At 40.5% G+C, this 15,463-nt stretch overlaps 1 protein-coding gene across 2 annotated transcripts in view; it reads right to left on the minus strand.

Moving 5' to 3' along the window:
- fhdc2 (FH2 domain containing 2) overlaps positions 1 to 15,463 on the minus strand; it is a 61,795-nt gene that overhangs the window by 34,653 nt on the left and 11,679 nt on the right. For both annotated transcript variants that reach the window (XR_007263631.1, XM_020534117.2), the window contains exons 3-4: positions 13,887 to 13,989; positions 9,605 to 9,690 (exon numbers count right to left, since the gene is read on the minus strand). Coding sequence is in view for 1 of the 2 variants with exons in the window: in XM_020534117.2 (XP_020389706.2) it covers positions 9,605 to 9,690; positions 13,887 to 13,989 (189 nt within the window). In the remaining variant the exon portion in view is untranslated. The remainder of the gene's footprint in view (positions 1 to 9,604; positions 9,691 to 13,886; positions 13,990 to 15,463) is intronic.

A 15,463-nucleotide genomic window follows, 5' to 3' on the forward strand; every position in this document is an offset into this window, starting at 1 on the left:
GGTTGTGTGCTATGAACGCCAAAATGATCACTACACAGATGTCTGCCTGTGCATATGCAGATACCACCACTGACTCTTGGCATTTGCAGCATTTGCCTAGGCTGTGAATAAGCAAGAAGGTTCTGGCAGATTGTAGCAATCACAAGATGAGGTCCTCATGTGGAGAAACTCGATTCCATATCAGGTTCATCATCAGGAGGAAGGTGCATAAGACCATACCACCATAAGGCATAGGACCAGATATTAGGCCATTTGGCCCATCAAGTCTGCTCTGCCATTTAATCATGGCTGATAAGTTTCCCAACCCAATTCTGCTGCTTCCTCCCCATAACCCTTGATCCCCTTGATAATCAAGAACCTATCTATCTCTGTCTTAAATATACTCAATGACCTGGCCTCCATCACTTTTTGTGGCAGTGAATTCCATAGATTCACCACTCTCTGGCTGAAAAAGTTTCTCCTCATCTCCGATCTAAAAGGTCTTCCCTTTACTCTAAGGCTGTGCCCTCTGGTCCTAGGCTCTCCTACCAATGGAAACATCTTCCCAACGTTCACTCTGTCCAGGCTGTTCAGTATTCCAAAAGTTTCAATTAGATTCCCCCTCACCTTCTAAACTCCATCGAGTATAGAACCAGAGTCCTCAAACGTTCCTCATATGTTAAGCCTTTCATTCGTAGAATCATTCTCGTGAACCTCCTCTGGACCTGCTCCAGGGCCCTTCCTGAGATATGGGACCCAAAATTCCTTACAATACTGTAAATGTGTCTGACCAGAGCTTTATAAAGCCTCAGTAGTACATCTCTGCTTTTATATTGTAGTTGTCTCTAAATAAATGCCAACATTATATTTGCCTTCCTAACTACCGACTCAACCTGCAAGTTTACCTTAAGAGAATCATGCATTAGAACTCCCAAGTCTCTTTGCACTTCAGATTTCTGAATTTTCTCCCCATTTAACAAATAGTCCATGCTTCTATTCTTACTACCAAAGTGCATGACCTCACACTTTCCCATGTTGTATTCCACCTGCCACTTCTTTGCCCACTCTCCTAACTTGTCTAAATCCTTCTGCAGCGTCCTTGCCTCCTCAATACTACATGTCCCTCCACCTACCTTTGTATCATCTGCAAACCTAGCCAGAATGCCCTCATTTCCTTCATCTAGATCATTGATGCATAAAATGAAAAGTTGTAGAATGATTGCTGGTACAGACAAGGGGACTGGGTGCTTCAAGCTCCTTCACGCTGATTGAGGAGAATTTACTCGGTGAGTGGAAGATGTTTGAAACAGATGGGAGCTGATGTATCAGTACCCAAATAAGTGAGAAAACAGCAGTCTACTTTCAGCAGCACAACATGTGAGTCTGGCAACAGAGGGACTCAGAGAACAGTATTGACTTGGGGAAAATACTTGAAGGACAAAGGGAAAGAAAATGGTCTTCAGCACAAAGTCAAATTGTAGCCAGCTTCTTCTAATATGCACCAGGTATATTATCACCGCTAAAGCATAGAACAGACTGCAGGTGAGTGAGGTATGAGATCCAGTTGGGGGAAGCCTCATCTCCTGCAATCATCCAACAGTTATGGGGTTCTTGCAAGCTATGCAGAAGAGCATGGGAACTGAAAGGAGGATGCGCAAATTGACCACTGCATCTTGGTACAGGGAGCTATTCATGTGGTGGAAGGAAATCAGAATGCACTTGTGGTGGGAGACAGTATAATTAAAGGCAAAAATAGAGAGTGCTGTGGAGACGAAACAGGTGTGGCAGCATGAGTAGACAGAAAATCAGAGTTAATGGTTTTCAGTCCGATGACCAGCTAAATGTCTGTTACTGGAAAATGTTAGAGTCTATTATACAGGATGCAATAGTAGACCATTTAGAAATGCATAATATGACCAAGCTGAGTCAGTACGGCTTCATGAAGGGGAAATCGTGCCTGACAAATTTATTAGAATGCTTTGAGGAGGTAACAAGCAAGATACATAAAGGCGAAGCAGTGGATGTAATATATTTGGAATTTCAGAAGTCATTTGTTAAAGTACCACACATTAGGCTACTTAATAAGATAACAGCCCATGAGGCTTTAGTTTCAGAGATAGTATATAAGCAGCAATAGAGGATTGGCTAACTAATAGAAAACTGAAAGTTGGGATAAGGGAGGTATTTTCAGGAAAGTCAACCTGTAACTCATGAACTGCCACAGGGATAAGTGCTGGGACCACAATTATTTGCAATATATATCAATGACTTGGACGAAGAATGTGAATGGATGATAGCCAAGTTTGCAGATGGTACAAAAATAGGTGGGAAGAAAAGTGGTGGGGTTGATGCAAAAAGTATGTGCAGTGATATAGATACATTGAGTGAGTAAGCAAAAACTTGGCAGATGGAATTTAATGTTAAGAAACTCTGGCAGGAAGAATAGAGGAGGTGAATATTATTTAAATGGAAGGAAGATGACAGAAACAGAAGGATTTGGGAATCCTCATCCATAAATCACAAAAGGTTATTATCCAAGTTCAGTGGGTAATGGGGAAGGCAGATGGAATGTTAGCTTTTACGTCAAAGGAATGGAATAGAAAAGTAGGGACGTTTTGCTTAAACTACACAAGGCACTAGTCAGACCGCAAATGGAACACTTTGAACAGTTTTGGGCCTCTTATCTAAGGAAAGTTATCCTTGTCTTGGAGGTAGTATAGAGCAGGTTCACTAAGTTAATGCCAGGTATGGAGGGACTACCTTATGAGGACAGGTTGAGTAGATTAGGCCTGTACCTACTGGAATGTGGAAGAATGAGAGGCAACCTTATTGAAACATACAAGATTCTTAAAGGCCTTGACAGGGTAGAAAGATTGTTTCCCCTATGGGGAGTCTAAGACCAGAGGACATAATCTCAGAATAAGGTGTTGCACATTTAAGAAGAGATGAGGAGAAATTTCTTCTCTCAGAAGATTGTGAATCTGTAGAATTCTTTACCACAGAGGGTTGTTGAGTCTGGGTTATTCTATTCAAGGCTGAGATAGACAGACAGATTTTTAATCAGTAAAGTAATCAAGGTTTGGGGGGAGAAAGCAGGAAAGAGGAGTTGAGGATTATCAGATCAGCCATGATCTCATTGAATGGCAGTGCAGACTCAGTAGGCTGAATGGCATGGTTCTGCTCCTTGTGTTTTATGGTTTATAATCCAGGGGAAAATGAGAAGGTACCCACTAGGCAGAAAACAATTAATAAAGAAAATAGCAGGGATGAAATAAAAAGTTGTCAATACAAAATTTTGAACAGCTTTTTTCTTTCAACAAAATTGAACCCACAATAAAATGATCCTTGATCCATAGCTGAGCACATTCTCAATAGAGGGAATTTCAAATTAGTACAATAACTACGTTATGTAGACGCTCAATTTCACCTGAATTTAAGATTTATTAAATTCCTGCTATCACTGTCATAATAAAGGCATCCGGTAGATATTTTACTTGACCTCTGTGTATGCCACCTATACAATTCACAGTTTATTTGAACAGCACCTGTAGTGTATATAATGAGGTCAGCCAGGTAGGCCTCATAGAACATCTGTTCCCATCCAGCCATATCAGTTTCGCTAGTTTTGAGGGATTTGTAATCTCTGGATCTTCTGCATTCTTCTTCCTATTCCCTGCCATCATTACCACTCCAGTCCTCAGCCGCTCACCAGAATTCCTGCCCTTACTCCCACCTATCCACAGTTAAGTCCAACAGAAAGGCTACCTTCCCTGTTTCACGCCATCTTGAACCATTCAGAGGTCTGAAGGCATGTGATTCCCATTTGCTGCATATTTAATTTCAAAGCTACAATTTAATCTACTGAAGTTGCGCTTTCATAGATGTGCATGACATGCTATAATCTTAAAAAGTGGCTCCTATGCTTGTTGCCAGAAAGCATGATCTGTTCTCAATTGCTAACTAATAATCAACTTCCATTCTGCTGTTGGGGATCTGACGTTTTAGTTCTGTTCCACATTCCTGTGAGTTTCACCATATCCCACTCAGTTTGAAAATGCCTAACCAGTAACAAACAGCAAAGAGAAAGTGGGAGAGAAATAACAGTTAGTCAGTGGTGATTATAGAGTCATACAGCACAGAAACAAACCCTTTAGCCTAACTCGTCCATGCCAACCAGATTTCCTAAACTGAGCTAGTCCCATTTGCCTGCATTTGACCCATATCCTCTAAACCTTTCCTATCCATGTACCTGTCCAAATGTTTTTTTAAATGTTGTAATCATACTTATCTCGACCACTTCCTCTGGCAGATTGTTCCATACCACATACCGCCCTCTGTGGGAGAAAAAGTTGCCCCTCAGATCCCTCTTAAACCTTTCCCCTCTCATCTTAAAACTATGCTCTCTAGTTTTGGGCTCCTCTACTCTGGGGAGAAGACCTTGGCTATTCACCTTATCTATGCCTGTCATGATTTTATAAACCTCCATAAGGTCACCCTTCAGTCTCCTACGCTCCAGGGAAAAGCATGCCAGCCCATCCAGCCTCTCCTTATTACTCAAACCCTCCAGTCTCCATAAAATTCTTGTAACTCATTTTGCAACCTTTCCAGTTTTAATGACATCCTTCCTATGGCAGGGTGATCAGAATTGTATTCAGTACTCCAAATGTGGTCTGACCAATATCTTGTACAGCAGTAACACAACATTCCAACTCCTGTACACAATGCTCTGACCGATGAAGGCAAGTCTGCCAAATGCCTTCTTCATCACCCTGCCTACCTGTAACCTCACTTTCAAAGAACAATGTACCTGCACCCCTAGGTCTTTCTGTTCACACAGCCCAGGGTCCTACTATTAACTGTGTAAGTCATGCCCTGGTTTGTCTTACCAAAATGCAACACCGCACATTTATCTAAATTAAAGTCTATCTGTCATTCCTTGGCCTACTGGCCAGTTAATCAAGGTCCTGCTGTACTCTTAAATAACCTTTTTCACTGCCCACTATAACAATTTTAGTGTATCCGCAAACATACTAACCATGCCTCCTATATTCTCATCCAAATTGTTCATATAAATGACAAACAACAATGGACCAGCACCAATCCTTGCAGCACACCAGTAGTCACAGGTCTCCAATCTAAACAACAGTCCTCTATCATTGCAGTCTGTCTCCTACATCAAGCCAATTTTGTATCCAATTGGCTCGCTCTTCCTGGATCCCATGTGATCTAACCTTACTAACCAGTCTCCCATGCAGAGCCTTGTTGAAGGCCTTGCTAAAGTCCAGAACATCTACTATTCTGCCTTCATCTATCTTCTTGGTCACCTCTTCAAAAACCTCAATCAAGTTTGTGAGACATGACTTCCCACACACAAAGTCATGCTGACTATTCCTAATCCATCCTCGCCTTTCCAAATGCATTTACATCCTGTCTCTCAGAATCCCTTCCAACAACTTACCCAGCACTGACATCAGGCTCAGTGGTCTGTAGTTCCCTGGCTTTTCTTTGCAGCCTTTCTTAAAAAATGTCACAACATTAGCCACTCTCCAGTCTTACAGCACCTCACCCATTGCTGTCAATGACATAAATATCTCTGCTAGAAGCCTGGCAATTTCTCATCTAGCTTTCCACAATGTCATGGCATACACCTGATCAGGTCCCAGGGATTTATCTATCTTCATGTATTTTAAGATCTCTAGCACCTCCTCTTCTGTAATGTGGACTCTTTTCCAGATATTAATATTTATTTCCTTGAGTCCCCTAGCTTCCATGTCTTTCTCCACAGTAAATACTGGTGGAAATATTCATTTAGGATCTCACCCATCTCTTGTGGTTTCACACATAGATGGCCTCATTGATCTTTAAGGGGCCTTGTTCTCTCCCTAGTTGCTCCTTTGCTCTTAATGAAATTGTAGATACTATTTGGATTCTCCTTAATCTTACCTGCCAAAGCTATCTCCCTGTTTTTCCCTCCTGATTTCCCTCTAAGTTTACCCCTACACCCCCATACTCCTCAAGGGTTTCACTAGATACCAGCTAACTATATCTGACATATGCCTCCTTTTTTTTCTTGACCACAGCCTCAACATCTCTAGTTATCCAGGGTTCCCTAATCTTGCCATCCTTGCCTTTCACACTAATAGAAATATGCTGTCCCCGAACTCTTGTTACCTCACTTTTGAAAGTGTCCCACCTGCCAGACCTCCTTCTATCTGCAAACTGCATCCCCCAATAACTTTTGAAAGTTTCTGTCTAATATCATCAAAACTGGCCTTGCCCCAATTTAGAACTTTTAACTTGTAGACCGGGCCTATCCTCTTCTGTCACTAATTTAAAACTAAATTATGGTCACTGATCCCAAAGTACTCCCCTACTAACACTCCTGTCACTTGCCTTGCCTTATTTCCTAAGAGGAGGTCGAGTTTTGTCTTCTCTAGCACGGCCATCTACATATTAATTGAGAAAGTTTTCTTGAACACACTTAACAAATTCCTCCCTATTGAAGCATTTAACACTATGGTAGTCCCAGTCTATGTTTGGAAAGTTAAAATCCCCTACTATTACAACCCTATTACTTTTACAGGTATCTGCGAGTTCCCTACATACTTGCTCCTCATTTTCCTGCTGACTACTGGGGAGCTGACAGTACAATCCCATCAAAGTGAGCACCCCCTTCTTATTCCCCAGTTTTACCCATATAGCTTCACTGGAAATCCTGCAGGAATATCATCTCTAAGAACTGCCATGATGTTTTCCCTAATGAAAAGTGCCAGCCTCCTCCTTTCTTCCCTGCCCTCCTATCCATCCTGTAGCATTTATATCCCAGAATATTGAGCTGCCAGTCCTGTCCCTCCCTCAGCCATGTTTCTGCAATGGCTATAATATCCCAGTCCCATGATCCAATCCGCATACTGAGTTCATCTACCTTATGTGTCAGGCCTCTCGCATTGAAATAAATGCAGTTTAATTCATCAGTCTTCCCTCATTCTCTGCCACGCTCTTGCCAGTCTTGTCTGTTTAACTTGCTTTCTTTAACTTCAGTACCAGCCTCAACTTTCTCTCTTGCCTCGCTGCTGCTTAGAGTTTCACCCACTGCCAGACTAGTTTAAACTCTCCTGAGCAGCTCTAACAAATCTCCATGCCGCGATATTGGTCCTCCTCCTATTCAGGTGCAACCCATCCCTCTTGTACAGGTCACTTCTACCCCAGAAGAGATCCCAATGATCCAAAAATATGAATCCCTGCCCCCTGAACCAGCCCCTCAATCACACATTTTTCTGCCCTATCCTCTTATTCCTACTCTCACTAGTATGTTACACCAGGAGTAATGCAGAGATTACTTGAGGTCCTGCTTTTTAACCTCCTGCCTAACTCCCTATATTCACTCTGCAGGAACTAATCCCTTTTTCCACCTATGTCATTGGTACCAATGTGTACAACAACCTCTGGCTGCTCATGCTCCCCTTTGAGAATTACTGCAACCCCAGTCTAAGATGTCCTTAACTGAGGCACAAGGAAGGCAACACACTATCCTGAAGTCTCACTCACGACAGCAGAAGTGCCTGTCTGTGCCCCTGGCTAGACAGTCCCCTATCACAATTGCTTGCTAAAACTTTGCCATACCTGGCTTTACAGCAGAGCCAGTTGTGGTGCCAAAGACCTGCCTGCTGCTGCTATTTTCCCCTGAGAGGCTATTCCCAGTCCCCGCCCCCCCCTCCAAACAATATCCAAAATGATATACTTGTTTAATAGGGGGATAGCCACAGCTGATTCCTGTACAATCTGCCTACCTCTCCTGGTGGTCACCCAACTACCTGACTGTACCTGTGGTGTGACCACCTCCCTGAAACTATCAATCTCACTCTCTGCCTCCCGTACGCTCCTCAGTGCTTCCAGCTGCCCCTCCAAATGATCCACATGGTCGGAGAGGAGCTGCAGCCAGACACACTTCCTGCAAACGCAGTCACCAGGCACCGTCGACTGACAGGAGGAGCATACCACTCCACTGACTGCCATCTCTGGCCCTTTAACAAATCACGGACTTAGGGGAATAAGAAAGGTCTTAACTTACCCTTGTGTTGTTGATGCTCACCCTCCTCGACAAAGGCTGGTATTCACCTAGGCCTACTCTTAGATCTAACCGGCAGCACCTCGACCACAAAGCAGCCCCTTGCAAAAAATGGTTGGAGCAAGACCCAGCAATGCCTCCCTCCCCCACTTGCCTAAACCCCCACCCTTAGCTTAACTCCCAATGTTTGCACACTCTTGCTGGTCACACTCCGTTTTGGGAGTAAAAAGGACAGTGTTGTGGAATTAACATCGGCTTGGGGAAGAAAGGATAGTGATGACAGAGAAAGTGGTTCACGATGTAAAAGAGGAATTTAGAACTGTCCTTTTCCCTTCAAGATTACATTGTGGTGTAGGCCAAAAAGAAAATTTGTGGTGGTCAATGCACATCTGATACATTTGAAGAAACATCAAAATGCTTTGGTGTAGCAGGATCTGGGTGTCCTTACGTATGAGTTGCAGAAAGCTAGTAAGCAGATAAAAAGGAAGGTAAATGAAATTTTGATATTTATTGCCAAACGAATGGAGTATAAAAGTAGGAATGTGTTGTTCCATTATACAAGGCATTGGCGAGATTGAATCTAGAGTACTGCAGATTTAACACAGTGTAGAGCTGGAGGAACACAGCAGGCCAGGCAGCATCAGAGGAGCAGGAAAGTTGACATTTCGGGTCAGGACCCTTCTTCAGCATCCCACTGCGAAGCTCCAGCATCATTAGTTCTTACAATCTGTATACTGCATATAGTTTTGGTCCCCTTACTTGAGGAAGGATGTAACACAATGAATACAGTTTAGAGAAAGTTCATTCCAGAGATGAAAACCTTGTCTCATGTGGAGAGATAGAGCAGTTTAGGTCTACGAAAGTAGTGTGTATACTTGCTAGAGTTTAGGAGGGAGAGAAGAGATCTAATTGAGGTAAATAAGATGCTGAAGGGGCTTGATAAAGTAAAGCAGATGTTTCCCCTTGTAAGGCAATCTAGGTCAAGAGGTCACAGTTATGGGCAAAGAGGTGGCCAATTTAAAACAGAGATGAGGGGCAGTTGCTTCTCTCAAATGGTCGTGAATCTGTACAATTTACTATCCCTGAGTGCAGTGGACGCTGCAACACAGGATAAATTTAAGGAGTAGATCGACAGATTTTCAGTTGAATGGGGAGTTATGAAAGTTAGTTTTTAGTTACAAAAGGGTTATGGGGAGTGTGCAGTAAAGTGGAGTTGAGGCTGAGATGACATCAGCCATGATTATGTCAAATGGTGGAGCAGGATACTCTGCCGCTAACGGCTGTAGTCTTATATTCTGACAATGGGCTACCAGTTATTCATGTCTGAGCCTGCAGCCCTCAGTTCAGAGGTCACAACTTAAGATAGTCAAGGATGATATCTCCTTGGGGCCTGGTGCACAAATAATTGCTGTGTAAATGTAGTCTTTCTCCCAAAGTTCCTCTCTTGCATGCATCTTTCAAGTGCAATCTACTGAAAATTTCCAATAAATCACTAATAATATTTGAAACAATACAGTCCTTAACTGGTTGATTCCTTAAATACTGCTATTGTCCTACCTTGGAACTTTCACCAGGAGCAGCATAAAGAGATCTGCCTCAGACAGTTTACTCTGGTCTCCTTCAAACCTTTTTAGGCGCTTTACCTGAAACAGCATAATAAACTGTAATAAAGCTAGTGAATCTACTGTGATATTGTTCACATTAGTTTGGCACTTTGGATGTAGTACCTGATATTTACTGTGTTCCTGTTGCAGTCTAATATAGCAGCACTTCACCCATCACCATATTAAAAAAATGTGAAGCAATATACCACTTGACATTTCCTGACACCTCCTGCTTAAAATCTACAAGGTTAAAATAATCACAAAGCTCTGCTTTTATGGTTTGTATTCATACTGGAAATCAAGATCAAGTGAGCTTTTGGGCTTCTGCTCCAAGGGGGACTTCTGTCCTCCCTAAGCTCACCTTAGGACACCTGCATTATGGTGGTCTGGCCAATATGTGACTCCACATCCACAGTAAAGTGGTTGACCTTGGCTGCCCTCTGAAATGGCCAATGTATTCAATTCCAAAGCAATTATGAATGGACAAAACACACATGCCATAATAATTTTAAAAAACTAACTTGAAGTATATGTACAGCATATCTTACCCAAAAACACAAACCACACAGAATCATTTGCATTATCATTCATCTGTATCTTTAGAAAGTCTAAGATCACTAACTTGACTTTTTTCCCAAAAACCTCTTCTCCTCAATTATTTGCATTTTAATTAACTTTTTTCTCTCTCAGATTGATTTTGCAGTATTTGCTTAAAGTCCAAATACTTCATTCATTTACCTATCCTTAATTTTGCCTTTATTTTTTCAGTTATTTAATATTTAATATTTTCTTGTACTGATTTACCATTTAAAGTTGTTGATCTTTCTGAAAGTCTTACTAGTGTGGAATTGCGCAGGGATGTTGTTACCCATTGTCAAGTCTCCAATGATTGATATCTGGACAGCATTTAATCATAATGCTTTAAGCAATAAGCAAAAGAAATTCCATTCATTGCCCTGAATTCCTACGTTTTTGTCAACTGTTTCATGCATATTAGATGGTGTGAAAAAGGAAACCTTGTCTATTTATTTTTGTTTGCTGATGACACTCTGTAAATCTGATGGTCAGAGTACACACACAGCTTTGGCACTCCACAGGCACATTATAAAACTCTTGAATGTACAGAATTTGTCCACTGCAGCTTGTTATCTGCATGATACACATCTAGATGAAATTTCCAATTCAAGCCTTAATATTTCATCTACCTGGGAAGATGTCCTGCAAATATTTCTAGTATTAAATTAATTTCAGTTAGAAGTTTATTTTTCAAGCTGTATAATCTTTTGTGCTAAGTTATAACAGTTGAGAAAGCTAGTCATGCCATATTTGGGCACATGGGTGATACAGGGATCATTAGGAAAGTGGCAAAGAGAATTAGGTACTGTGGCATCAGAGGCATCCCCCAAGGTAAATGATTAGTGGGGATTGGAGAAAGGGGGTGAGTGTGGGGTGGGGGGCAACTGGAAGGTAGGGTGGCCATGTATGGGAAAGTAGAAATAGCCATAAGGAAAACAGTACCGGTTGAGGGTGATGTAAAAGATGACAATGGATGAGGCATGGGTTATTGGCCCTTGTCCTTTGGTTTTGAGGTTGTGAGGAGCAATTGGAAAAATCCAGTTTCACATTCAAGCAGGTATATTTCAAAGCCTTATGTGGAACTGAGGTAGGCCATTCAGCCCATCATACCTTTTCCATCATTCTCGATTATGGCTGATTATCTCCTCAATGCTATTTTTCCACACTATCTCAATATCCCATAATGTCATTAGTCTCCGGAAACTATCTTTTTGTGCTATGCTCAATGATTGAGTTCCATAGGCCCCTGAGGTCATGAATTCCAAAGGTTCACTACTTTCTGACTGAAGAAATTCTTTCTCATCTCAGTCATAAATGGCCTACCCCTTATTCTGAAACTAGATTTACCAGCCAGGAGAAACATTCTGTCCACATGCACCTTGTCACGTGCAATAAGAAAATTAGTGAGTTTTAATGAGATCATATCTCAATCTTTGAAACTCTGGAGAACACAGGCCCAGCTTCAAACTCTCCTCATAAGACAATCTGTTGAATCTCCACCGCACTCCCTCTATAGCAAATATATCTTTTTTTTGATAATGAGACCAAAACGCCATATGTGGTCTCACAAAGGGCTTTATACAGTTGCAGCAAGTTAGTTTTGCATTCAAATCTCTTTGCAGTGAAGGCCAGCATATTATTTGCCTTCCTAATTGCTTGCTGCACCTGTATCTTCTGTGTCTCATGAATAAAGAGACCAATATCTCTTTTTATGTTAATACATCACAACCTTTCACTATTCTCCAGTACTCCATATTTCTATTTTTCTATCAAAGTGGATAACTTCACACCTATTTACATGACATTCCATCCACCATGTTCTAGCCCATTCACTTAACCTGTTCAAATCTCCCTTTGAAGCCTCTTGCATCCTCCTCAAAACTAACATTTGTGCCATCTGCAAATCTGGAGATATTGAATTCTTACACTTACATCTGTATTTGAAATGTCATAACATTTAAGGCTGTCAGCCAAGTGCTGGAAAGTGAGAATTGTGTAGATTTAGAGTAGTCTTTGTTGGTTCAAACTCAATGGGCTGAAGGGTCTCTTCTGTACTGTATAATTCTGTGATTACATTTGGTCCTCACATCGTAATCATGTACATAGGTTATTATTATTATTTTCTGAGGGTCTGGTTGTCCTTTATAATAGATTCTTACATTTCCCCTGGAATTGACATCAAACTAACAGGCCTGTACTTCTCTATTTTCTCTCTCCCTCCTTTCTTAAATAGTGGGGTTACACTTGCTACTTTCCAGTCTGTAGGAAGCTTACCAGAAGCTATAGAATTTTGAATATAACCAGTGCATCCACAATCCTTAGGCCAGCTCTTTCAGCACTTTAGGATGTTGCTGACCTTGTACAGATCATTTATTAGGCTTCAATCCTGTTAATTTTTGGAGTGCAACTTTTTATTAATAATTTTTTTTCAGTTCCTCATTTTTGCAACTCCCTTTGCTCTTCAGGATTTCTGGAAGATTTTCTGCATGATCCTCTGTGATGACAGACGCAAAATAATTCCTTAGTTAGTCTGCCATCTCTCCATTCTCTATTCTCCACTACAAATTCTCCTGTCTCCTCCTGCAATGGACAAAATGTATCCTTGCTAATCAGATTAAGTATTCATATTCTAATTGCAACAAAAATAATTTCTACACTTTTTGCATTTTTAAGAGAAAATGAAGTTATGAGCACTGAATGTGTAGAATTTCACCAGACTCTGCACCAGAGTTCAACGCCATGGAACGGTTTCTCACTGAATTCTCCATCTATACCAATCACAATTAGAGGGTAAAGTTTTAACCAATCAACTGTCACTTGGGACAAGAGCTTTTTTAAGGAACTGAGTCATTGCCTCCAGAACATTTTCCAACTACTAAGTGAAACTGAATTATGTGAAAAAAAAATTCATGTATAGAGTGAGGGATGAAAGCAGTTTCAATGAGAAATTTACTTTTTGTTCTTATATTCTGTAGCATTCTTATTCTGTAGTAAAATAGAATAAAACACAGGATTCTGTGATTGGAGTCCAGCTGGCGCATTACATGAAGAATCACAATTGTTACAAGATGCTTTTCCTTTTGTTTGTTCTTAGATTTGAGCATCACAGGCAAGACCTGCATTTACTGACATCCCTAATTGACCTTGAGAAGATAGTGATGAAGTATCTTCTTGAATTATTGCAATTCATGCCTTATAGGCAAACGCACAGCAATTTTCTCTGTAGTGGACTGTAAAACCTAGTGGCTTAATTTGACAATTAAGAGGGCATTTAAGAATAAAGCACGTTATTACTGACATGGATTTGTTTAGAAAAGTAAGGATGGCAAACTTGCTCCTCTGAAGGATATTAGTGAATAAAATCATTTTTTACGACAATCATGACTATTAATGAGACTTCAATTTTAATCTAGACTTACTACTTGATTAAATTTAAGCCACCTCAAATGCATTGAAATTATATCTCCAAACAATTCATCTAGCTTTCTCAGTTACCAAATTGGTAAAATTACCACAATGCCACCGTCCCCTGTGAAAGAACTCACTGCAACTAAAGCACATAGACTGGGAGAAATAGATTTTAGTTTTGATTTTTGTAAGCACAAAACACACTTGTGAGATTTCAGTCTTACAATATTACTTACAACTGTTAAACTTACCTCTTCAGTTTCTGGCAGTAGTTTCAGCAACTTATTCAATTCTTCAGCACCATACCCTTCAGCAGTTCCTTGTTTGATATCTTCTACAATTTCCCACGCCGATCTTAGAAGGTAATATTGCTCAAACTCAGTACAACATTATTTAAATAGTGTCTGCTTTTAAAAAAAAGTGATGTAAAAGTCATTCTGATCCACTTCTCATGACCTGCTTCAGTGGCACAACTGACACCAGAAGTCTTCAGTTTTACTCAAATTCAGGATAACATTATTTAAACAGTGACTGTTTTTTAAAAAATGTGATGTAAAAGTCGTTCTGAACCAATTCTCAGTTCTACTGGTTTTTAATTCCTTCCTAATTAGTCAAACCTCCATTCTTGAAGCTTTCAGCAAATTATGTCCTTTCTCATCAATAAATTTACATTTGTCTTGTAACTCAAGGGAAGTTTTAACTCTTATTAATAACTAGTAGTTCAGTTGGGCAATCTTTTAAAACAATTCAAACAAAAAATCAGATACATGATGAAAATTTAAAACAAAAATGGATAACGCTGGAAATATGCATCACCTCTGTCAAGCATCTGCAAAGAGACAAAACATTTCCAGTGGATTCCTTTGATTTATCATTACAATGAAAATAAGCAACAGCATTTACTGTTTTTTTTTCACACTTGCTGAAGCAGCTGTTGTCTCCTCCTGAGAAATGGTCGTGAAAAATTTCAATGGTAACAAGCATCCAATGTATTAGTAAAGAAAATATTTTTGAAATTCTAATTCGTTGAAGTCAACATTTTCATCTTTACACAGGTAGCAGTGAGAAATTGGGCTCATGGAACCCATCTTTTTGGGTGTTAGGTGTGCCCTTGGAGCTCCAAAGTGGTACCCATGACATATGCACACAAGTAGGAAGAATCACACTCGATGTCTACTGGCATAGGCGTTGGTGTATACAGCAAGCAGATTAAGGTATCAAACAACATGAGATTTAATGACAGTGTTTCCGTTTTGAAACTCAAGATTCTAACCATCATTCACCTTGTTCAGTATCATTGGCCTGCTGTCACAACCCAGTAGTACTTAAAGTAATCATTAACTTTGTACAAATGTATTGCTAGCTGATTTCTTCAGGATGCTTCTATGGGCAGAATTTTCTGCTTTCTATGGTGGCATTGTAAAAACTGGTGGGACTCCGTCTCCACTGCAAATGGGAATGGTCATTGGATCTTGTGCCTAACAGACATTTGAGTGGGTTCAGGCAGCCTACTGTGTGTTCCCTGAGGGGTTGGGAATGCTGGCCAGCTTGAACACCCAGTGAAGATACCGGCAATTATCACTCAGACTTTAATGTCAGGAATTGTCGCCATCTAGTTTCTATTCACTGCCTGGGAAAATAGCAAACTACACAAAAACAAGATGTGATTAGGTCATAATGAAATGGTAAAGCCTCTGAATAGGCTTCTCACCATTCACTAGTGAGATTCCCATCTTGCTATTAAAACCTTGAATGGAAAATTGGACTTTTTGCTTATTTTTCCAGTCTCACCATATTTTATCAACTGATTCATAATTGCCCATGTTGT

Source organism: Rhincodon typus, chromosome 14, assembly GCF_021869965.1.
Source record: "Rhincodon typus isolate 14 chromosome 14, sRhiTyp1.1, whole genome shotgun sequence".
Classification (NCBI taxonomy): Eukaryota; Metazoa; Chordata; class Chondrichthyes; order Orectolobiformes; family Rhincodontidae; genus Rhincodon; species Rhincodon typus.